Here is a 26,721-nt window from a genome sequence, read left to right on the forward strand (position 1 = left end):
GGTTCTTCAGCAACAACAATATGTAAATAGTTCCAGGATTAGAAATGCAGATCACACTCATTTTATTTGTCTTCATGCTATTGATATTGTGATTTTAATTTCAGATTTAGAAAATATGTTTCAGACTTTTGTAGATTTTAGAATAATGCATATTCTTTAGATACACCAAAAGCAATTCAATATTGCAAGATTTTGGTGAGATCAGTTTTTATCTGGATTTAATTCAGTCACTGACACCATTAAAAGAAAAACATTAAGACACATTGATAATAAATATGAAAACAAGTGATTTGATGAAAACAACTTTATTATCAGGAAACACTGAAATCATATTAAAACATTGCAACAAGTTGGTAAATATTGTTATTGAAACATGTCAAATAAAAGACAGAGAGAGTTACTGAGAGCAGACTGAGAGCAGTATCAGAGAGAAACCAGAAGCATAGTCCCAGTGAGTCAGGTCAGGACTGGGAACACTGGTCTCTCCTCAGTGTCTCTGAGAGCAGAGTCTGGGAGCCCTGGGTGGCCTCACAGGTCACAGAGCCCACCTTCCTCCACTGGTCTGCAGGGAGCCTCAGGGTGCTGCTCCAGCTGTAGTGGCCGTCTTTCTCCAGCACCCCGGGGCTCCTGCTCTCCTCCCAGCTGATGCTGCCGCTGCCGTTCACCTTCCAGGCCAGACTCCAGTCTGATGGGAAGCCCTTGTTGGCCAGGCACATGAGCGTGGCCTTCCCTTGCTGCAGCTCCTCACTGGAGGGGGGCAGCACCATCAGGGTGGGACGGACATCACCTAGGAGACACCAATCAGCTTAGAGGACAGGGACCACACAGCTGTCAATCAACCACCAGACACTTGGACACCTTTACTGTGTGAGAGATGATTTTCTCCTTGAAGGAGTTTCTGTCAAATGTTTTTTCTGCTCCACCATTCACTCACTCACGCATTGTTTCACTTCCCTTTAAGAAGCCTCTCATGTATATCAGCACAGAGAGAATCATCATACACAATGACCTGAAACATATCAAACTACACTGGAAATAACTTATAAAAGTTGGACAAATTTTAAAACCGTATCATCAAAATCATCCAAGACCTTAACTATACATGACTTTAAAGAATGTAGTGGAAACATAAGCAAATACAGAAAATGAGGTGATGAAATAAATGTTCCTCAGGAGGATTTCAGTCTTCATTTAGCAAACTAACAATAGATTTAAAAAACTGTTTGTAACAATATGACACAATAGAAATAAAACAGAATTTGTGCATTTGCAAATACTGATCTTTATCTCCACTCTGTTCAATTTGACTTGAATAAAGCACATCTTAATTCATCATAACAACATTTATCATTATGGAGGAATATTAAAAACTAACCTCAGAAAACATGTGTAAAGTAAAATTGAACATTTATGATTATCGTCAAGTTATTTAAGATTCAGTATGACAGGAATGTGTCAAGAAATGTTCAGTAAAGCTGCTCTGAGTTAGTCTCCAAGATTAAGGAGGAGAAATAAAACATGAATACTAACATTGTTATTGATATAAAAGATAAATTTATCCGTCCAAAACATTCAAAAGTAGAATTTAAAACATAACTTTACAATATTATATTTAGTTTTTTTGTGCAGAAACTTACTTCCAACATCCAGTCTGGTTCCTCCACCAAAAGTCAACCACAGTGATACAAAGTCATTGAGCCGCCGTACAAAAACCTCTCACTGTAGAGAGACACGGCTCTCTGACTGTGTCAGACTGAACTAAACCTAAAAGCCCTCAAGATGAAACTTTAACATTAATGTTGGAAATAATGATTTATCCTCTAGTTTAATGTTTTACTTTTGTAACAATGACTTTTTGAATTTCTGTTACTGAAGTGAACTTTGTCTCTTAGAGCAAAATATGTTCAAAAAGTCATCCATGAAAGTGTAAAGGCAAATATTTTTTCTAGACTGTTTAAATATAAAATAAAACAAAGACAAATTGCTCCTGAAATAATAAACATTTGACTTACTTCCAACCTCCAGTCTGGTTCCTCCACCAAAAGTCCACCACAGTAATACAAAGTCATTGAGCCGCCGTACAAAAACCTCTCAATGTAGAGAGACACGGCTCTCTGACTTTGACACAAACAAACTCACCAAACACATTCCCAGTTTACCCAGTTTATGTAATAACTGGTTAACATGTTTAAAACCTTTCACAGATCATGAATATGTATTGAACCTTTTCTAAGTGAAATGCCAAACATCTATAAGCAATATTAATGTCCTTTTCAGTAAAACATACTGAATTAAGATATTTCTAAAGAGCAACTCTCCAATGAATGCTCCAAAACGTAAATAATGATCATAAATACATGTTTATTGTAGATTATGATAAATAATAATTTAGTTTAAATTCGTCCAACAGTGATGTTGATTTGTGTGGTATTGAATTAGGGGGAAATCTTAAAATATTCTTGATGAAAATGTGTCCATCAGACTCAAATCAAAGATACAAATCATCACTGACACATTCCTGATCAATACTCTGATAAAGTGATTGATCCATTGATAAACAGCATCATCAGAGTAATCCAAGTCCCTGTTGGAGTCAGTCAGAGCATTTCCATAGAGAGCCACTTTGCATCAGCAGCACCATGCTCCAGTGCTCTGGGAGAGTTTATAGTCCTGAGAGTTGAACACTGGATGACTGACAGCTGTCCTTCATCACAACAGAAGCCACAGAAATACTCCTCATCAAAAACATGACTGTGATCTCCGTCCTCATCTGGACTCTCCTCTGTTGCTGCTTCACAGGTAAAGTCCAGAGAATCAAACTCCTCTCCTCTATGAACATCCGTCCCTCTGAAATGCAGCCAACAAAACAGTGACGCTGCTTTATGATTTTGTCTCTGTGTCCTCAGAGTCCAGAGGTCAGGTCACAGTGACTCAGCCTGGAGCAGTGAGCTCTGCTCTGGGACGCTCCGTCTCCATCACATGTAGAACCAGTCAGGATATTTACTCAAACTGGTTAGCCTGGTACCAACAGAAAGATGGAGAAACTCCTAAACTGCTTATTAGCGCTACTAGCACTCGAGCATCAGGGATTCCAAGTCGTTTTACAGGGAGTGGATCAAACTCTGACTTCACTCTGACCATCAGTGGAGTCCAGACTGAAGATGCAGCAGTTTACTACTGTCAGAGTGGACATTACCCAAACAGTCAGTTTGTGTTCACACAGTGAAAAAACGTCGTACAAAAACCTCCCTCAGCTAAAGAGGAACTGATCTGACTGAACAGCTGCATTTATCCTAAAAGACAACCACAAATGAATAAAATATACTTTATAATTACATGTAATTCTAAGAGTTTACAGTACAAACTTCATTTTAAAAATCTATTATTTTTATTAGCATTTTCTTAGGTTAAATTTGAACTTTTCAATGTCCAACCAAAGTTTATAAACTGGGAAAAAAAAGTTCAGAAACTTGTGTTTGGAGGATTATTTCTCTGTTGCTACAATGCTAATTGGCATTGTATTTTACATTGTTGGAAAGCCTGTTTATTTACCTTCACAATGATGTCCAACTTGTAAGGATCATGCATTTGTGGGATGAGCAGCACAGCCGATTATGTGGTTTACCAAAATTCTCTAAGGGACGGATGTTCATAGAGGAGAGGAGTTTGATTCTCTGGACTTTACCTGTGAAGCAGCAGCAGAGGAGAGTCCAGATGAGGTATATTTTCCTGAAAAGATCATTAATATTGCTTGTAGATGTTTGGCATTTCACTTAGAAAAGGTTCAATACATTTTCATGATCTGTGAATGGTTTTAAACATGTTAACCAGTTATTACATAAACTGGGTAAACTGGGAATGTGTTTGGTGAGTTTGTTTGTGTCAAAGTCAGAGAGCCGTGTCTCTCTACAGTGAGAGGTTTTTGTACGGCGGCTCAATGACTTTGTATCACTGTGGTGGACTTTTGGTGAAGGAACCAGACTGGATGTTGGAAGTAAGTTTTTGCATAAAAATACTAAATATAATATTGTAAAGTTATGTTTTAAATTCAGTTTTTGAAAGTTCAATTCTACTTTAAACATGTTTGCTGAGGTTAGTTTTTAGTATTCCTCCACAATGATAACTGTTGTTATTATGAATTAAAATAAACTTTATTCAAGTCAAATTGAACAGACTGAAGATAAAGATCAGTATTTGAAAATGCACAAATTCTGTAATCTTTTTATTGGGTCGTATTGTTAAAAAAACTTTTTTTAAATCTATTGTTAGTTTGCTAAAGGAAGACTGAACATTTTGTTTCATCAATTCATTTTCTGTATTTGCTTATGTTTCCTCTACGTTCTTTAAAGTCATGTATAGTTAAGGTCTTGGATGATTTTGATGAGAAAGTTCGTCCAGATTCTGATGTTTTATTTGCAGTGTAGTTTGCTATGTTTCAGATCATTGTGTATGCTGATTCTCTCTGTGCTGATATACATGAGAGGCTTCTTAAAGGGAAGTGAAACAATGTGTGAGTGAGTGACTGGTGGAGCAGAAAAACCATCTACAGAAACTCCTTCAAGGAGAAAATCATCTCTCACACAGTAAAGGTGTCCAAGTGTCTGGTGGTTGATTGGCAGCTGTGTGGTCCCTGTCCTCTAAGCTGATTGGTGTCTCCTAGGTGATATCCGTCCCACCCTGACGGTGCTGCCCCCCTCCAGTGAGGAGCTGCAGCAGGGGAAGGCCACGCTCATGTGCCTGGCCAACAAGGGCTTCCCCTCAGACTGGAGTCTGGCCTGGAAGGTGGACGGCAGCGGCAGCATCAGCTGGGAGGAGAGCAGGAGCCCCGGGGTGCTGGAGAAGGACGGCCACTACAGCTGGAGCAGCACCCTGAGGCTCCCTGCAGACCAGTGGAGGAAGGTGGGCTCTGTGACCTGTGAGGCCACCCAGGGCTCCCAGACTACGCTCTCCTCTGAGAGGACTGTTAACACTGGTCTCTCCTCAGTGTCTCTACACTGAGGAGAGACCAGTGTTCCCAGTCCTGACATGACTCACTGGTTTTACTCTGATAATGCTCTCTCTCTCCATGTCTCTCTTTTTCTTTCCCTCACTCACTGTCTAATCACATGTTTCATTGATGAAGATTTCTTGATTGTTGTAATTTTGATTATTTCAACACAATAAAGACCTTTTTCGGCAAATCAGTTGTTTTCATGTTATTTCAAAAGTAACAGATGTAGCTGTCTTAATAGATCCATTAACTCCAGAAAGATTGAACATAACTGAGTTTAACACTTTTAAATTGCTTAAAATGTTTCTAGAAAAAAACTATGAGTTCATATAATGCCATGTTTAATACACATGATATTCCAAAACAAAAAAAAACAACTTATCAGATGATCATTATTTTAAGTTTAATGTGACCCCGACATGATAGAAATAAATGTGTTCTTTATTCCAGATTACTTAAAGCTTTTCTTGACTTCAGAAAACTGATTCAATAGACTGGTTGCATTTTTTTTGCAACAAAGCTGATTGTTTAAATATTTTTAGGAAAATCAGATATATTGTATGTATCTCATAAATGAAGTGTGCCATTGGGAGAAACTCTCATGTGGAGACAGTTTTAGAAGTGTCCAGAAAGTATAATGAATCTGAATAAACTACAAAGTCTGAGAATTTTATATTGCATTTGAATTATGAAGTAGGATATCATCAGCATATTATATCATCCTAGTTTCAGTATCAGCAGCGTGATCTCAAAATATAACATGACTCATGTGTTTTACCGAGAACACAAGCTCATTTAAAACCCGTTTTTAGGTTTGCTGTAAACTAAACTGTGAGACATGAATGTAAATAAAATTAATTTAAAATTTGTATTAGCTTAAAAATAATCTTTAAAAAAATTAAATAAGAAATATAAAATATATATATATTGTATTTCAAAGCTCAACAAACTGCTGTTATTGGTTCTATTTGTACAATAGATGTAGTTTGATCGGTTTGAATGTTTTGTTTAATACCCTATTCTAACAACATTACCATTATAACTTTGTACAGTTTATAAAGTATTTCATGACATTATTTTGTTATTTGGACTTCATTAACAGTCAAACTTCTAAAGTGTCTCCATTTCTGTGCAGCTCTTCATTCAGATCAGTTCCTCTGTAGCTGAGAGAAATTTTTGTACGACGTTGTATCACTGTGTGAACAGTGTGTTGTAATCCTGCTGACACTAGTGAACTCCTGCATCTGCTGTCTGAACTCCACTGATGGTCAGAGTGAAGTCAGTCCCAGACTGACTCCCACTGAAACGATCAAAAACTCCAGAGAAACGAGTTGTAGCATCATAAATCAAGAGTTTAGGAGCCTCTCCGGGTTTCTGAAGGTACCACTCTAAGTCATTGCTAACACTTGAACTGGCTTGACATCTGATGGAGACAGTCTGTTCTGGAACAACAGACTGAGATCCAGGAGACTGAGTCAGGATGATTTCTCCTGATGAATCTGGAAAACATGAAAAAGAGCAGAAGGGTTATTGAGACAAATCCAGTTTGGAGAAAGATGATCAACATCCAAACAGAAGAGTCACATTTCTTTAACATGGAGAATAGATGGAAGAAGGTAAACGCTGCTTGTGTCAGTGTTTCTCCATCATAGCAGAACATCATTGTGGTGAACCTGGTTGCATCCTGAAGCAAAGTTTTCAGAAGAGTCTCACCCTGGACAAGGAGCCCCAGGGTGGCCTGCAGTAGAATCAGTGACATCATCATTGTGTCTCTGAAAGGCCTGGACAGCCACTGATCAACACTGGCCTTTTAATGGCTGGGAGCAGAGAGGCAGGACACATATGCAAACACACAGAGTCAGTGAACTGTAGCTGTCCTCAACACATCATGCTGTTTCCCCCTCACCGCTGACAGCTTTTACTGTTTAAATCATTAAAAACAGAATCCGATAAAAAATTGAGAACATCAATTGGTTGTTCTCAATTGGCGGTTAATTCTGTTAAATTATTAAGACTCCAAATAATGCTGCAACTTGGTTTTGCGGAACACCAGCTTCGACTTGCCCTATTGCACGGGCCTTATCCAGATTAGATAAACATGGCATGCCGATGCTTGGAGCAGACACCAAATGATCCCTTTAGTAGGGAGCTCAAAACAAGAGCTCAAAACAAGAGTCAATACCAACAGGAGATAAACACTTTTTACCATTGGCAGAGCATTTTGGCAAATTTTTCTTGGGTGCTACTGTCGTATCTTTTCTGCGACAGTGCTGTTGAAGTGATGATGAAGGATGCTCCGAGGACACTGTTCTTGCTGGTATAATAGAGTTTATTACAAACAAGCCACACATGTCATGACGGACGTCTATAGCAGTCCGGAGGCCTCAAGTCGAATATGAAAGTCCTGCCCTTTGGGTCCCTCGCACCCCCTTATATCGGGTTCAGGTCATCCAATCCCTGAGCTAAGATATGAACTCATGCCTTAGGTATTCCCTACATGTTATCTTTCAGCCCCTGACCTTTGCCCTGCTTCTTTCACATATGTTTACAATTAGGGCCTCGCTGTCTAATGCAAGACTTGAAAATATACCACATATTCCCCCCTTCGAGACTTACACAAAGTCTCGAAAAAATAAAAGAAGAGACATACAGGTGTATAAACATGACAAATTTACAACCTGTCCTTTTACCATTGAGACACGTATGGAGTATAAAAGTGAGAGTGAAAAACCTGTCAGGCAGCTAATCTTTCTTGAACAATGTATTAAACAATGTATACAGGAAAATTCTCTCACGGTCCCTCTGCCAAGGCGACCATACGTAATACTCCATAACACTGAAATGAGGAATTTTAGCAATTTGTATATGGAAATGATTTAAGCAAATGCATATGGAACTCTCAGCAAATTAAAACAAAACAATGTCCAAAGTCAGGCTGGTCGACCCATCGCACCTTTCTATGGACCTTTTCCTGCCTACCCCACTGTCCCTAACCATCGAGAAAAAGAAAAAGAAAACATCTGAGGTCCCATTATATTTAGAAACCATCATTTCTCAAGCATGTAATACACAAAAAAGAAAATTCCTTTTCAATAACACTAAGGTAACATCTCAGAGAAGACATAAGACTGTATAACGCTGTAGTTTCTCAGCAGCCTTGACGCCGGTGTAGTATCGATGACGTCTTGACTCTGGATGTTGTATCGACAGTCCACGTTCAGAGTTCTTCAGGCCATTCGTATTTTCATGTTTGAAGTGTCTGAATCCATTCAGCCCATCGGAGTCCCTGACAATCCACCACCCTCACAGTGTTCTTCCCCAATATGTTCTAGAATGAAAGAAAAGAAAACCAGTATCTTTTGCATACAGAACAGATACAAATTAAAACATCAAACACAGAATAAGATAAGTAAAAATGTAAATATTGTCCATTAATCATATTGTTCATTTGTTGCCATATCCCCCCTTCGAGACTAAACAAAGTCTCGAAAGAGCAAAACAACATCAACACTACAAACTACACAAGCAAAAACAGAGGTAAATAATATGATTATATTTTAAAATGGATATTCCTCCACCAATTCGATCTTTATTGCGTCATCCTCATCTACGTCCGAGTCAGCTTCGTGTAATAATGGCATCAGCGTTTGATCGCCGGGCAGCACAACTCCAACCCATTTAATTATCATGGCCTTTGCAAAGGTCAACAACAGCGTGCAAAAACAAAACATCACGCACAACGACATAACGAGCGCTACCAAAACCTGAACTAACACTGCTCCTAGTGGCCCCAATTTATCCTGCAACCAAGCGTTTGCAGACCATCCCGCGTCTTCTGATGGGCCAAACGCATCTCTTATGTGCTTCAATGCCTCTATGACACTAGTCATATTGTCAGAACTATCAGGAATCAACGTATAGCAAGCATCTCCTGATAAATTTAAAGCAACACATAAGCCCCCTTGTTTGGCCAAAATATAATCAAGAGCCATGTCGTGTTTTAACAATGTCAATCTATGGCTCCTTTGGGTGTTTGACAACATTTCGAAACCTCTTATAGTTTCGTTTGCAAAGCCCTGTAAGGTGTATGTAATGTTATCAATATGATCTGCCAAAAATGCCACTCCATACCATGGAAACAATCCTATTCCCCACTTTTCTCCTATACTTATTCTCCAATGGTAGGACTCCAGATTATAAAATTGCGCTAATTCTCTTTTATTCCTACTTCCAGAAGCAACATTAGATTGAGCCTCATCAGATGCTTCTCCCTTCTGGACAGAAAAAACTTCATATGGGAGTTTCAGTGTTGCCATATAGCAACATCCTGTCCACCCGTATGGTAGAAATAGATAAGCATTTTCACCACAAATCCACCAAATATCCCTGAAATTGCCTATAGTCACATTACCAGGCAACACTTGATGTTCTACCATCAAAGTTCTACTCGGCTTACGCTTTGACACTTGAAAAATCACTTCATACAACTTATTCACATCCTCATCCTCACGCTTTCCTAAATCCATCATATAGCCATCACACTCTGATATTCCCATAAACATTCCAGACCCCTTATTAGTTTCATTTGAGCAAAAACAGTACTTTGCCCTCACAGGTGTCACTTCCATCGGATCAGGTACCGCTGTCATCACATTTTCATGTTGTTCAAGTAAATTCTCATATGGTAAACCTGCCAACCAAGAACAATTCATTCTAGGTTTAAAAAGGTTCACTGATAAAGCCATCACTTTATCCACTGATGATTGCTGTTGATACAAGAGCCATGACAGTACAGAAGATTGACATGCCATAGTTAATGGTTCCGGTACCGCCTCCAAAATTGAAGGCCATGTACCTGGTGTTGGTACTTTCAACACACATGGACCCTTCAATTTCTTGATTGATCTCACTGAGTGTGTTAACTGCTGAAACCATAAATTTCTACCTGCCCATGGGTCTACAATTCCCAACGCTAAAGCATCAAATCCATACGCTTTCCACTTAGCTTCTCTCTTCTGCATTACATGGTTCTGTTCAAACATCTCCTGTGATATCCGATCCGAGTCAACAAACTCCTTTCCCTCATCTACAATATTCCTCTGAACAGTCTCAAATGAATTTCCAACCTTCACTTCCTCAATCCCCTTCCTACTACTCACACTAATCCCCATCTCTAACATAGACTTCCGGCTCTCATTCACCATCTCTTTCACTTTCAAGGATACTTTGTCAAGTGTCTGTGTCACATTCTCCAATTTCTTAGGCGTCGATGTTGTCGCCAAGGTAGTACTCTGATCGAAAGCATTATCATTATTTATTGATTTCAAATTTAAAGTAGCAGCCTCTATACGTGTGTTATTTACCTTTGCAGTGGTTACTTCAACAGGTCTTAGGTTTGTTATCATAAGTCTCACCTTACGACTTATGTAACTTCCAATCCAAGAGTGGCTAGATGGAACAAATTTAAACTCTGGCTCCCGATATGTACACATATATTCCCCTTCATCTTCCCGAGTAACGTTGCGCACTGCAAGTGAACAATCATCTTTAATTTTCATCCACCTAACCTCATTAAACAAAATATACTTAGTTTTTTTTTTTTTGCAAAATCAATTTCACCGTCTTATCCACAAACTCTTTCCCATTGTCTGAGGATATTCGATCTGGAAGTCCCCACCTGCTTATGACCTCTCTGCATAAGAACTTGGCAACCGATTGAGCATCCTTTCGTTTTGTTGGACAGGCCTCAGGCCATCGTGAAAATCTGTCCACCACGACTAGCATGTACCTTTTCCCTTCAATCGGTTTTATCATGTCAACATAGTCTACAACTAGTTCCCGCATAGGCCCTCTTGGAGTTGGGATGTGGCCAGGAGGAACCGTCACTCCCCTCCGAACATTGTTTTTCAGACAGATAGTACACCTGCCTATGACATAATCAATCTGTTCAAGCAAACATGGTGCCCAAAACCCATACTCTTTTGTGATCTTTCTCTTAACTTCCCCCCTTGCAACGTGAGCTAAGCCATGCGCCTCCTGAATCATCAGACCCAACAGGTCTGGAGGTGATAGTATCAGCCCCTCATGATTTCTCCAAAGTCCAGTAGAATCTCGGGTAGCACCTCGGTCTAGCCACAACTGTTTGTCCATTTCAGGAGCAGCTTCCTGCATTAAAATCACATCTTTGAGTGTAATTTTGTCTTCCAAGTTCACTTCATGCGTGACGAGAAGAACTTTGCCCAATTTATCTGCTCCAGTGACTGCTTTTGCAGCTTCATCAGCCGCTCTGTTCCCTTGTGAAACCCTTGACGCATCCTTCTTATGTGCCGCACATTTAGCTATTGCTATTTCTTTAGGCTTCATCATAGCATGCAACAATTTCATGATCTGGGCGTGATGCTGTATCGGCGAACCATCCGTTTTCTTAAACCCTCGGTTCTTCCACACTGCTCCAAACAAGTGGCACACATTATGTGCATATGCAGAGTCAGTATATATCGTCACTCGCTTCCCTTCTGCCAACAAACACGCTTCAGTTAGCCCCACCAGCTCAGCAAGTTGTGCAGATGCAGGCTGTGGTATCTCTTCAGCCTTCTCAACTGTAAATCCAGTTCCTTGGGCTTTTACTATCGCATAGCCGGCCCTTAATTTATCGCCCACACGATAGCAAGACCCATCAGTCCAATACTCCAGGTCTACCACATGCAATGGGAGAGCTTGTAAATCTGATCTAAGCCTAGAGTATTTCTCTGCTTCTTGAACACAATCGTGTGGCTCACCGTCTTCTGGAGTTGGCAAATTCTCCGCTGGATTTACCGTAACACACCTTGCTAGGGTAACATCTTCCTGCTCTAAGAGCCTATGATAGTCTCTGAGCCTAGACATGGTCAAGTTGTTTTTACCATAGTTCAAAAGATTCCTTAGACTATGATGTGTAAGAATTGTCACTGGATAACCCATTGTTACAGATGATGCTTTATTGTACATTAGAGAAACTCCCACCATAGCTCTGTAACACAGTGGTAACCCTAGCTCTACTTCTGAATAAGCCGTGGAGTAATACGAAATAGGTTGAGGACTCGTACCCGTACCCGTTGGTTGACAAAGAACTGCACATGCATATTTACCCCCAATGGAAGTAGATACATATAACACAAAATTCTTAGAGTAGTCTGGAATTGCTAGCGCCGGAGCCTCTTGCAACTTCTTTTTTGTCGTTTCAAATGCCAAAAGGCCATCATGTGTCCAGGACAGATTACAGTGTAGCTTAGCATTCCCAGTATCTTTGATCATAGCTCTTAAAGGCCCCGTCAAGCTAGCATAATCCTCAACCCATGCTGAGGAATATCCTGCAATACCAAGGAATGTCATCATCTCTCGGACTGTTCTGGGTTTTGGAGCCTTACGAATAGCCTCCACGTGAATATCAGAGATGCTTCTGCGTCCCTGCGTTATTGTTTGACCCAAATAGATTACCTTCTCCTGACAATACTGCAGTTTCTTCAGAAAGGCCTTGTGGCCCTTCTCTGCCAGTATTTGTAGCAATTTAATTGAGTCCTTATGACATGTCTCCTCATCTGGTGAACAAATGATGATGTCGTCCACGTATTGAATTACATTGCTTTTTAGTACCTGCTCTATCCCCTCCAAATCGTCTTTCACTATTTTATTGAAAATGTGAGGACTATGTTTGAATCCTTGTGGCAGTCTCTCATACTCATAAGATTGTCCATTGTACGTGAACCCAAATAACCTTTGGCTTTCCCTACTGAGTGGAACACTGAAAAACGCACCACATAAATCTAACACTGTGAAATGTGTCGCTTTTGGCGGAAGTTGGGCTAGCAAAGTATGTGGATCCGGCACCTCTGCTGGAAAATCAACCACCACTTCATTGACCGCTCTTAGATCATGTGTTAGGCGATATGAATCATCTGGCTTCTTTATCGGCAACAAAGGCGTGTTGCTCTGGGGATCCTGTGTTGTCTTTAACACCCCCGCCTTAAGAAGTCCTTCAATCTGTGGTTCAATTCCTCGGATTGCCTCTTCACTCAGTGGATACTGGTTCTTCCAAGGTGGTTTGACTCCTGGTCGGAGTTCAACTCTCACTGGTTGAGCTGACTTCACAAGTCCAATATCCGTATTATGCCGAGCCCACAAACATTCTGGAACTTGTTGTAGCATCTCTTCTCTCATTGAGTCTGAGTCCATCTTAGCACTGCAGATGGATTCATGTGTCATTCGCACGGTTTGTGGCTGTCCTATTCCTTGAGCAGAGATCATAATCTTAATGAATCTCTGATCCTCACTCGTCCAGATGGCAAGATTTTCTGTGACTGGTGTAAAAACAGCTTTTTCTGCCTCCGCCATCATTTCTCCCACTTTTTTCTGTGTATGTTCTTCACGCACCCACAAGGTCACATGTGGGACACTCTTCTCGATATCAAACTCTTTGTCCAAATAGTCATCTTTTTGTATCTTCATAGCTGCTCCTTGTGGTCCCAAAATTATACAGCCTGAATTTATTTGAACTTGTTTTGGTTGTCGGCTCAACCATTCTTCTGCGTTTATTTTAGCATCATCATTGAAGTACTTGAGCGTGCAGTGAAATGGATACTCCGGTGTTCTTGCATCAGGCATGTTTGCAACAATAAACTTTTCCCACAACTTAACTGGCTCAAAAAAATCTGCACTGAGATTTCCAATCCAAAATACTGATGAAGCTCCAGTCTCTGTTGTCATCAATAATTGGTGAACCCTCTCGTTTGGTATTTCCACCAGACAGCCGTCTGGCGTGCATTTTATTGTACACCCCAATTTACACATAGCATCTCTTCCCAAAAGCGCAATAGGTGTATGTTCTGATACCAATATGGGTAACGTAATCTTCTTCTTTTTATAGCTGAGCTCGATTGGTTTAGTGAGAGGAACTAGCTGTTTTACTCCCTCGAACCCGATTGTCCGAATCAATTGATCAGACATGGGGAGATGTATAGCATCTTCAGGCCGAATACAGGTAAAAGCAGCTCCGCTGTCCGCCATCACTTCCACTGGACGATTATTTACTTTTACCTCTATTGTTGGATCTTCCTCCGGCCCTGATACTACCAGCTGACACCCCCCTCTCGAGTCTTCCGGGCACCCCTAGTAACCAGGTTCCGGGCCCCTGTAAGGGTTCACCGGTCCTCTGGGTGACCTTGATTGGCCCCTGAATCCTCCTCTGAATCCTCCTCTGAAGTTTCCTCCTCTGAAGTTTCCTCCTCTGAAGTTTCCTCCGGGCCTGTTGCACTCGCGAGCGAAATGGCCTTGTTGTCCACAAGTATAACATCCGGTTGATTGCTGTTGAAAGTTTGGATTAAACCTTCCTCCTCTTCCGAAATTTCTTTGATCTCTTCCTCTCCAGGGCTGCGCTTGATCAAAGGCTGGCTGTGGGTAGGCGACAACTGGAACCACCGGCGGTGGCTGGAACGATTGGAGCTGAACCTGGTTCGGCTGTGGTAGTGGTACTATTTGATTTAGTGGAGCCTGATTCTGCATAACCAGAGCCTGCTTCTTCTCCATCCTCTTACTATCTGTCAGTTGTATTTGATTAAGTTTCCTGAGGGTCTCTTGGTCCTGGTCTTTTTGATCATGTTCCTTTTTCCTATACAGCTCCACTTGGTGGGCTATATGAGCCGTATAAACACTCTTTGCCATGCTTCCAAGACCAACCACCTCTGCCAATTTGCTTCTCACTGGCAGGGGCAACCCCTTCTGTATTCTGGTTCGCAAAATCGACTGCTCCATTTGATTCAAATCCGGGTCATTTCCTGTGATATTTCTCCACACTTGATGAACTCTCGACACATAGGCCCTCGGGTTTTCCTCTTGTCCCAGTGGATCAATAAAAATATTGTCAGGATGTACGTTTGTCGGAAATGTGTCTTTCAGCGCCCTGCACACTTGGCCTCTACTTGCAGCAAACAGCTCTGAATCATTCACAGCAGTTCCCACATATCGATTAAGTCCAGCTTTCTGTAGAATCTCTTCCATAGCGTGAATTCCAACGAGGCTGGCCAAGAGTCTCTTTATATCTCCCATGGCCAGTTGCTCTCCCACTGTGATTTCTTCCAACTTCGAAATCCAAGGATGTGCTCCATCTTGAAGAGTAGGTAACTTTTCAAGTATGTTTGACATATCTGTATTCTGCCAAGGCTTGTACTCCAAATTCCGTCCTCGGATGATGACTGGAATCATCTTTTTGGGAGTCGACTGTTTTCTAGGGCGACCTCTGGTTGTCAGGGTATATTGTTCGAAGTTTTCCTTCTCTATCTCTTCCTTCCTCCTCCACATTTCCTCTAGATGGTTCTCTAGTTCTCTTAGATCTTCTGGACTATCAGTTTGTTGTAGTTCACGGCGGCATCGGTCTATGCTTATTTCGATCTTTCTTATAGTCTCCCGGGCATCCTCTTCATGGCCCTCTTCATGGCCCTCTTCCTCCTCACTGTCATCAGAGTTATCATTTCCTCTTATTTCCGCTCTTGCCAACATCCGCCTGACTTCAGGGTCATATCCTCCTCTGCACCCTTCCTGATCGCTTTGGTCACTCTCGTTTCCATGGTCCCGCTTTTGCTTCCTAGACCCAAACTTTGTTTTATTCTTACTTTTGGATCTTGGATACATCGTTATAGTTGTCTCCGCTCGTCCTGTTTCTATTATTCTGTCCTCCTCGTTTCTGATACGGTAGTCACCCTCCTGACTGATCACCGGGATCTGAGGATAGATTTTCTTAGCCTTCGTCTTTACCTCATAGGGTGGTGGTCCCTTCACTGGGTTCATGTGTGAGAACGATGAATTGGTGTCTTTCCTTAGTTTTTCTGTTTGTTCTGTGTTTTGTTTTATTTCTTCTGCAACTTTATCCCTCTTATCGTTTGCAGCTTTGATCAGTTTCTGTCCCTCATCTTCAAATAACTGGAGAATGCCAAGCTCCACTTGCCTCTTCTCTTTGCGTTTTATCCCCTTTTTTCCCTTCTTTTGCTCAGCCTGGTATGTGGATACAAGTACCAGCATTATTTTAATTACATCTGGGTTAAGCGTCCCCTCCATTGGCCATGGTTGGTCAATTTCAGGCCAGCGTTTGTGCCATTTTTCCGATATTTTTGCAATGTTTGCGATGCCCCTAATTAAAGGATTATTCTTCTGTACTATCTCAACAGGAGTGATTACTTTCGGATTTTTAGTGTTCTTCTTCCCCATTATAACGGCTTCCTTATGTTCCGTTATTGTACTTTAAGAAGTAATTGCTGAAATTAAAACTACTCAAGGCTTATTTAGATTACTTCCCCCCTTTTTTTTTTTTTTTTTTTTTAAAACCCAATTACCCAATTAATCAATTAACCAATTAACCAATTAATCAATTAACCAATTAACCAATTTAGCCAATCAACCAATTAACCAATTAACCAATTCAACCAATCAACCAATTATCAAATCAACCAATTAACCAATTAATCAACTAACCAATCAGTCAATCAACAATTTATCCAATTATCCAACTAATCAGTTAACCAATTATCCAATTAACCAATTAACCAATTAATCAACTAGCCAATCAGTCAATCAACAATTTATCCAATTATCCAACTACTCAATTAATCAACAAATTAACCAGTCATCTAATCAATCAATCAATAAACAACCAGTTATCTAATCAATCAATATTCAGCTCAAATCTTCAAACAGTCACCACCTTGAATGTCCACCACATCACAGATCAGACAAACTACGCACCATAACATAAATGAACATCTGTAATTGTCAGCAGAGGTTAGACTAAACAATCATATGCCATTAATTAATCAAATGCATTAACTGATCAATCCGTTGCCAAGTTTTCTATTAATTCATTTATTTATTTCTCCTAACTGAGCAGGTCAGTTTCCTCTTAGGCTTAATAAATGAAAGCAGGTCTATATGTGTACCATCAATATTGCTTATGACTGAGAACACATACAAATATGTAAATGCAGGTTTTGTTTTTGTTAAAGAGTTTGCGGATAAATTGTACCGGCCTTTTTAGTAGATTGACCTGGAAAGCCTTCCAAGTTGACGTCAGCAATCCACCCTCCGTGATGTGCCGGCCCGCTGCCTTGCCTCCCGTCTCAATTCTCACTCACCATAAATGACATAACAGACAAGGAACAGGCAATGATTTAGTCTCTTGTGAACCCATAGGTCCCTTTAACAGCATCATACATTATATTCCTAACTTAAACCCCTTATCTAAACATTAAAGCACTTAGTGAACCCCACTGGACCAAACAGTTCAAATGGCAAAGGAATTTTCTGTATCTCCCAAGAAAGGGTCATCGAAAGGAATTTTGGGAAGAGAGAGAGAGAGAGAGAGGGGGGGGGGGGGGTTTCAAACACTACCCTTCTTAAACGAAGTTCATTTGTGCTTTAACAGCTTTAATTATTATATAACGTCCCTTTTAAGAAGAGCTCATGTTTTAATTACTAAATCGTTCAATTCATTAGTCTTTTATAAGAAGCTCATGGTTTTATACACTACATTATTCAATTCATCCGTCTTCTTAGAAAAAGGCAAGAAGCTCATTGTTTTATACAATATATCATTCAATTCATTTAGTCTTCTTAGAAAAAGGCAAGAAGCTCATTGTTTTATACAATATATCATTCAATTCATTTAGTCTTCTTAGAAAAAGGCAAGAAGCTCATTGTTTTATACAATATATCGGGCCACGTATCTATCTTTACAAATTATTACATGTTCTGTTTCTCAAATCCCCACCTATATATGGTTATTCAATCCTAATGTGTTCTTTCTTACTTTTAACTTTACGCACACACTTATTCTCTTCCTAACCATTTTATGGCACACATCTGGACCCCATCAGTACGCACACACATTCTCCCCCTCTTCTGCTCATCCCAAAGTAAACACACACACACATTCAGCCCACACATCCAGCCCTCTAGCACACACACATTTTCCCCAGCTTCCTCTCATTCCAAAGTACACGCACACACATTTTCTTCACTCCAAACTCCAACGCACACACATCCAGCCCTCTAGCACACACACATTTTCCCCAGCTTCCTCTCATTCCAAAGTACACGCACCCACATTTTCTTCACCAGTTTTAGATATCTTCATTATTTCCAGCATGCTTTCTGCCGCTATTTCCTTACTTTTTCTCGTAAAATTTCTGCTACCGTTGAGGTGTAAAATCTCCGAAGAGAGGCTACTTCTTGAACACCGTTCGTCAACAAGCGTCAGAGTGGTAACTGTCAATCGAATTGTGATTCTACACTCTCCAGTTATTAACTGACCATCAGATGTTGTTTCAGGTTTTAATGGCCCATTCTAAGTATGCTCCTACACTTGAGGGCTCTATTCTATCCGATTTGCGGCTGTCCTATGATCATTTCCTTTATTTCCTTTATTTCCTTTATTTCTCTGTCTCTTAACACTCTTTACATTTATTTATTCAAATTACCTGGATCCAGGTTTCCCAATTTTGTCTTTCTAAGTTAATTCCGGACTATGTCAGAGCCATCGTTACTCAGTGTCTAATATGCATTTATGCATGTGTCTTAGCGTTAATCTTGCACAAATACTATTTAGTACACCTTATAGTTACCATGAAGCTATACTAAACTATTCCTTGTATTTCTCATACTTCTTTTCTTTACTTTTTTCTTTTCTCTATTCATTCCCCCTTTTTCATTAAATTTAGCACGGAGCCTCACTTTAAACATCAAATCAACAGTACATGTCCATAACAAGAAGGTTCTTAATTTACGGTGTGTCCAAACAACTCCACATAACAGCCCCAATTAATGACCAGCATTCAATGAGTGAGCTCACCGTCTGTGAAGTTGTCGTTGAGGTCACTTCCGATCCTGTCTCGTGACGCCAATTCTGTCGTATCTTTTCTGCGACAGTGCTGTTGAAGTGATGATGAAGGATGCTCCGAGGACACTGTTCTTGCTGGTATAATAGAGTTTATTACAAACAAGCCACACATGTCATGACGGACGTCTATAGCAGTCCGGAGGCCTCAAGTCGAATCTGAAAGTCCTGCCCTTTGGGTCCCTCGCACCCCCTTATATCGGGTTCAGGTCATCCAATCCCTGAGCTAAGATATGAACTCATGCCTTAGGTATTCCCTACATGTTATCTTTCAGCCCCTGACCTTTGCCCTGCTTCTTTCACATATGTTTACAATTAGGGCCTCGCTGTCTAATGCAAGACTTGAAAATATACCACACTACCTACATAATCAGCTGTGCTGCTCATCCCACAAATGCATGATCCTTACAAGTTGGACATCATTGTGAAGGTAAATAAACAGGCTTTCCAACCATGTAAAATACAATGGCAATTAGCATTGTAACAACAGAGAAATAATCCACCAAACACAAGTTTCTGAACTTTTTTTTACACACACACACTCACCTGGGAGATACAAGCCCGGTCTGACTTGTTCTGTTGGGACAACAAGCTGGTGGACCTTATGGCATGAGGACAGGTCTTTGGTTACTCTGTACAGAAGACTGTTTAACGACTTCAGCTTTTCCCATTGCCTCAGCAGTCTCAGGACCTGAGCATTCTCATGGCTCCTCTCACGCCTGGACGGGCACCGCTTTCGCTGAACATAATACATGGCTCTGGATATGGTGGTGTCTTCTTCCTGCTTCCGTTGGAGCTCTGCATGTGAGAGGGCTGGGAGTGTTCTCTGAGAATGCAGGGAGTAGACATTGACAACTGCCTCTATAGTAGCCACTCAGTCATGTGAACAGGGCTCCCATTCACTATGAGCAGAAAGGAGGGCTGCAACAGTGTTGGTGGTGACATTAACAGATTTTTCCTTTGGTGTCTCATGCTCTGAGGACAGGACCAGAGTGTTCACAGTCAGGTGGAATGCATCCTGGACATCATCCAGCTGAACCTCCTTTGCCTCGTTGACAAGAGACTGGTAGGGCTCTTGGATAATTCGTCTGGTGACACTGCCCTTAATGAAAGGGATTGTGCTAAGGCGATCGGGGATGACATTCTTCACGCTTAGGACATATTTGATATCAAAGTCAAAAGGAGCCAGTTTGGACACCCACCGCTGCTCACTAGCATCCAGCTTAGGCTTGGTGAGGATATAGGTGAGTGGGTTATTATCAGTCCACACTGTGAATGGTTTTCCTTTCAACCAATGACTGAATTTGTGGCAGACAGCCCACTTCAAAGCCAGGAACTCAAGGCGGTGCGCAGGATATCTGGACTGAGCTTGGTTCAAGGACTTGGAGGTCTACAGCTACAGGTCTCGCTTTCTCTTCACCCTCTGCTACTTGGCTCAGATATGCACCCAGACCATAGCTGGAAGCATCTACTGACAAAATGAAGGGTTTATTGAAATCTGGGTGAGCCAACACTACAGTGTCCAAGAGAGCCTGTTTCAGAGACTGGAAGGCTTCTTGGCATTCTGTAGTCCAGTCAGCAGGAGACAGCTTGTGCCATTTTGGGCGCTGGGAACGAGGCTTGGACTTGGGCTCAGATGTCAGTTTGTATAGTGGTCTCACTAGGGTGGAGAAGCCTTCAATGAAGTGGTTGTAGTAGTTCAACATGCCCAGCACTGATCTCAGTTTCCGAGGAGAGGGAGTACATCCATCCTCCATCATGAGATCTTTCTCTGTTAGGTTAGCTATGACCTCAACCTTCTCTCAGTCTGTAGACACACCATTGTTAGTGATTATATAGCCCAGGAACTTGAGTTTCTGTCTCAAAAGGTGACATTTCTTCGGAGCAAGTTTGAGCCCATGGTTCTGCAGGTGACTGAACACCATTTCGAATCTCTCAAGGGCTAGCTCCTCAGTTGGTGCAAGGACAAGGAGGTCATCAAGGTAGCAAAGGAGACTAGTGCAGTTTTGGTCACCAAAGATGGATGTCATGAGCCTCATGAAGGAACCTGAACTGTTGCAGAGCCCCTGTGGCAATCTGTTATACTCATAGAGGCCAACAGGGGTTGTGTACGCGGTGAACCTTTTATCATCTTCATGGAGGGGGACATTGTAGAAGCCGGAGGTCAGGTCCATGGAGCTAAAGAAAGCATTACCTCCAAGAGCAGCCATAGCATCAGACTGGTGAGGCAGAGGGAAAGCATCCTTGAAGTTACGTCTGTTTAGCTCCCTAAAATCTGTGCACAGACGAAGGTCTCCATTCTTCTTCCAGACTAACACCAGGGGAGACGCCCACTCACTGCAGGACTTCCTGATGTTACCCTTTTCCTCCATTTCATCAAGAACCACCTTGAGCTTGTGGTAGTCTGCTGAAGAGACTCTTCTGTAGGGGAGACGGAAGGGCCGCTCATCCTTGAGATGGATACGATGAACAAAATCCTTTGTTTCTCCACAGTCAAGCTTATTCCTAGAGAACAATCCATTGTACTTGGCTACCAGAGCATTGACCTTAGCTTTCAATGACTTACTCACTTCACAGGAGTTGAGATCCAGCCCAGCCTGTTCAAGCTCCTGGAGCACTGGACCAATGTCCTCCACAGATTGATGGTTCACTCTGATGTCACCATTGACTTCTGAGGAATGTCACCTGCACAAGTTGACAGATCAAGGTCTTCCAGGGCGATACAGGGGGACACATCTGCCAACTTTGAGTTACGCCTTAAGGTAAGTGGCTCATCCAAGGGGTTCATGACCTTGACTGGGACCCAGCCGTCACCCCAAAGAGGTGCCACAACTCTGTCAACTATCACATTTTGGTTGAGGGTTCTTGATGTTGGAGGCTCCACGATGACTGCACTGCCAATGGAGAAGTCAGACCGCATAGGGATTTTGCCCCATAGTATGTGCTCTGTGCAAGGCTGCAGTGTTACAGACTTCTTTAGCTTCACTGTGCCTATCTTGTCAGGAATATGGGGGCCTCTCCAACACTCAAGATTTGCCATCAGCCCCAGAAACTTGGCACTTTCTCCCACATTTCCAGTGTCAGGTTCATTCAGAAATTTCCAGTAAGCCTTGTCATTTTTCATGCAGTGCAGCAGGTGTTTTAAGACATTAGTACCTATGATGAAAGAATCAACTTGGTCAGGTATCACAAGTACAGGAACCACCATCTGAATGCCATACACATCATGTCATTTTCAAGTCATGGATACACTTAGGTTTCACTTTAACCCCTCCACAGCCCACAACAATAGCATCTGTGTCTCTAGTATTGGAGATGTCTGAACCACCACACTCAAGGAGGATGCGCTCTGTCTCCTCATTTATAGTGCAGGCCATGGAGCCGCTGTCTAAAAGTCCACAAAACTGTCTGCCTGCTGTCTCAACTGTTGTATAGAAAAGACTGTTACTGTCCTTTAAATGCTGTGTTCTTTGAAATATCACTTTGTCATCTCCTTCTTGTTCACAAAAGTAACTATACACTGACTGAAGATCATCTGCATCTGAACTGCTGGGGGCAAAATCAGTGCCCACACTCTCCCCCTCTGAATGTGGACTGGCTAGTTGTCCGCCTGAGTAGGGCTGGCATGTGCAGGAGTGTAAGAGGCACTGATAGTGTGCTGGCGTATGGGGCAATCTTTGATGCTGTGGTCTCTCGAATAGCATGAGAAGCACAGGCGGTCACAAACACAGTGTGTTTTTGTGCTGTGACCTCTGCTGTCTCAGACATGACACATGTGTGTTGACACATGAGCCTGTTGATCATGGAGGAGCTTGGAGAGCATGTCTATCAAGTGAGACAGTGATGTGGCATCAGGTCTACTAGATAGAGGGACTGGCTGTGAGACAAGAGGGTAAGTGGGGTTAACACATTGAGGGCTAGGCCTTGCCTTCACAATGGACTGATTATTCACAGTATATTCTGGCTGTGACATGCAATGCTGTGGGATTGTATTTTCTCTTCTACTTGCAATTATGAGCTCTCGCTGGCGGCTCTCAAGCATGTTCTGCACCTCCACCACAGACCATTTTTCCACAGGCTTGCTTCTGAAGAATGTGGCTAGGTGCTCATCAGGGCAATGACGGATGAACTGCATCGCTACTTCAAGTCCAGGTTCATCAACTGAGCGACTCCTCCGTTATAGACAGTCAAGAACATGCTCCATAGTTGTATTAAGCCGGAGCCAATAGTTAAACGCACTCTCACCTGGGCAAGGTGGAGTAAAAGTCAAATAGGGGAGTTGATGAGGAGATGGCTTCACCAAAGTTTTCATTGTTTTACATTTCGTCTGGGTTATTCTCAAGGTTGTAGGGATTCTTTCTCACCGACACTTTGACTATTTCCTTAGCTTTGCCTGTAAGTCTTTCCATTATTTCCCCGAAACATTGCTTTGTTTCGACATGTCTCTTGCATAGATAGGCTGTCATAACATCTATCCACTCATATACTGTGCATTTGTCAGTGTGATCTCCTCTAAATGTAGGAGGCTCTTTGATGTCTGATTTTACTATAAGATTCACTTTGGACAGATCAAGTGCATTGGAACTGGTGGTGTCATTACTGAACCCAGGAGAGGGAGTTTGGGGGCTTTATCATGAGTGGGGCTATTCACTTTCTGAATGGAGCCATTAGCAATCAACTGAGAAGCAATAGTTGCCCCAATTTGCTGCCCTAGTTGTAGAATTATCTGAGACAGTTGTTCCCCATGTGCAGTACTTTGACTCTCATTATAAGTGTTCTGCCCCATTGTATCATTCACATTACCAGGGTTTACATTGTAACCACTCTGGAAATATACATCCTCAAATGCACAACTTTCTCTGGTCTTATTATTTACATTGTTGTCATTTGCTGCTGTAAGCCCTGCTGAAAAGCGCCCCTCTCTGTCAAGCGTGACGTCACTGCATGTGGGAAGCAGCACATCAACACTGACGGAGTGCTGGATGCGCGTCTGGCTCATTTCTCCCCCCTCCCATTTTGGGATCGCATTTTTAGAAAACATAGCTCACTAAGACAAACAAGGATCATGGAAGGTACAAAAAGGGAAATAAATATATCCCCTTAGCGTAATTAACCAGAAATATTGCTTGTTAGTTACTTTAAAAAACGTTAGCGAGTTACACGCTACCTTACATTTGTTGCGTAGCAACTGAATTAACTCAGCTGAGCAGTCGGATATCAGTCTCCGTTGATCCGTTGGAGTAGCAGCTCTCTCGGTTAACAGGTTCGCTGAAAGAGTCCCGGGATCACGGCACCATATGTAACGGGGGGTCTCTTCTTCAGTTTACTTCCTCTATAAACAGTTCATGAGAGCACCGTTACCTTTTTATTTTACCGCTGATAGCGGTGGCAGCCAACAGTCTCTATGTTGTGTTTGTTTGTAGACCAACGGCTGACGGTTAACGTTTCACTCCAACGAACCACAGACAGCTCTGATGTTGATTCAACATATATTTATTTTGCTTACAAGCACTTCGGGACACATGTTCACCTGGGAGATACAAGCCCGGTCTCTAGATTACACATTATACAAACACTATACATTAATATTTACAGATTAAAGTTTACACACACACACTCACCTGGGAGATACAAGCCCGTTCTGACTTGTTCCCCCAGTGACAAGCTTTTGTAGCTCCATTGTTACCATGGATACCGTAATATTAAATTCGAAATGTAAAATAACTGCATAAAAATATGAAAATAACACAAATATGTACACCTAACGATTATCAAATAAAGGTAAAATTATTAAAAATACTAATAGTAACAAGAGTAACAATTTATTAAAACTGAAATTGTGTATCTAATGTAATATGCAAGAGGCATATGTTACAACTGTAAACTGTAAACTTCAATTGGTTTACATTGGCGGTGGATTCTTTTAAATTATTAAGACCTATTATAGTCTTCATCATCTAGCCAATGTAAATTTTTTTATTCTAGTTCCATAAACACAATTACTGCTGTGAAATGAAATAATGCAAAACAAGAGATTCTGCAAACAAGGATCTGTGTTCTTGGTTTAATTATGTACAAATGTTCTTCAGGGTTAACACATCATGCCCCGCCCTCCTCTAAGATTATGTTTCCCTTATTTATGTTCATTAATTACCTGTTTCAGGAGACGGGAGACCTTGACAGCATAAACATTGGTGACATTCTTGGTATTACATGTCTAATAGAAAATATTTCACCTGGTTTTAATATACAAGAAATAATGCTTTGTTTGTGTTGTGGCACTGTGTATAACTGCCACATCACAGTGAATTTGATCGGGTCTATTTCTTTTATAGAAAATAATTCCAGTAAAACTGTTGAAAGTGAAGTCTGTTTAAATTTTCCAGAATACCCAGGACGTTATTTCTGAAATGGGAAATTTCTTGAAAGTTTTCCCAGATGTATTTTTTTCTATTCTTTTAGCAATAGGAACATAATCCATTCATGTCCACTATATTAGAGTGACAGCCCATAAAAACATATCTATCTGCACGGCTCCACCACTAAGAGTCAGTGAGAATATATGTTCTGCAATTCTGGTGATTTGGATGAACTGTGTAAATTCTTGTGTCTTTCAACTCTCTCAGTCAGAGGATTTACTTGAGTTACATATTTTCATACTGAGATTCAATTAAATTCAATTTATTTTTGTATAGCGTCAAATCACAACAGAAGTTATCTCAAGAAGCACAGAAGTTGTCTCAAGATGCCTGAGATATAAACTCCAAACTGTGAATTCAACTTTGCTGTACATATAAAAGAGGAGTGAGTGTAGCAAGAAAAGCTGCTTTGGTTACTGATCAGATTAAGGGACTGAAAGAAGGGAGGATGAGGATATTGTGATATATAAAAGGATGTCGTCTGCAAACAGGCTGATTTTATGATGTGTGACTGAGATGTTGGTGCATTTCTTGATGGAAGAAACCAGAGGTTCAATTTAAAATGGAATAAGTCATGGAGACAGAGGATTCACATACAATACATTTGTACTGATGTAAACTTCTCATAACCGATACGGAGGGTGAACAGTGTCGTCTTTTCTATAAAGTGAATGAGATGTGAGGGTGTGTGTGTGTCCTCAATGAAGTGTATCAGTCTCTGCAGTAGCTTCCAGCTGCAGCAGTCAGTTCAGTTTCTGTTCAGTCTAACTGAGGGAGGTTTTTGTATGATGCTTTTTCACTGTGTGAACACATACTGACTGTTGATGTTATGTTCACTCTGACAGTAGTAAACTGCTGCATCTTCAGTCTGGACTCCACTGATGGTCAGAGTGAAGTCAGAGTTTGAACCACTGCCTGTAAAACGATTTGGAATCCCTGATGCTCGAGTGCTAGCATAGTAAATTAGCAGTTTCGGAACTTCTCCATATTTCTGTTGGTACCAGGCTAAATAGTTTGAGCCAGAGACCTTGGGACTGGTCCTACATGTGATGGAGACGGAGCGTCCCAGAGCAGAGATCACTACTCCAGGCTGAGTCACTGTGACCTGACCACTGGACTCTGAGGACACGGAGACAAAAACATAAAGCAGCGTCACGGTTTTGCCGGCTTCATTTCAGAGGGACGGATGTTCATAGAGGAGAGGAGTTTGGTTCTCTGGACTTTACCTGTGAAGCAGCAGCAGAGGAGAGTCCAGATGAGGACGGAGATCACAGTCATGTTTTTGGAGAGGAGGATTTCTGTGGCTTCTGTTGTGATGAAGGACAGCTGTCAGTCATCCAGTGTTCAACTCTCAGGACTATAAACTCTCCCAGAGCACTGGAGCATGGTGCTGCTGA

The 26,721-nt window shown here is 41.4% G+C and overlaps 3 gene segments (V, D, J or C); 2 read left to right on the forward strand and 1 right to left on the reverse strand.

Moving 5' to 3' along the window:
• Window positions 1-26,721, forward strand: part of LOC141754734 (Ig kappa chain V region Mem5-like) — a 118,475-nt gene that overhangs the window by 19,301 nt on the left and 72,453 nt on the right.
• LOC141754735 (Ig kappa chain V-III region MOPC 63-like) lies at window positions 337-26,678 on the reverse strand. The segment is given in 4 exon segments: window positions 337-787; window positions 2,013-2,048; window positions 26,132-26,443; window positions 26,551-26,678. Coding segments are annotated over 4 exon segments (726 nt in total).
• On the forward strand, window positions 2,678-5,183 carry LOC141754743 (Ig kappa chain V-III region MOPC 63-like). The segment is given in 4 exon segments: window positions 2,678-2,799; window positions 2,907-3,213; window positions 3,957-3,994; window positions 4,661-5,183. Coding segments are annotated over 4 exon segments (735 nt in total).

The sequence above is a fragment of the Sebastes fasciatus genome, chromosome 17 (genome assembly GCF_043250625.1).
Source record: "Sebastes fasciatus isolate fSebFas1 chromosome 17, fSebFas1.pri, whole genome shotgun sequence".
Lineage (NCBI taxonomy): Eukaryota > Metazoa > Chordata > Actinopteri > Perciformes > Sebastidae > Sebastes > Sebastes fasciatus.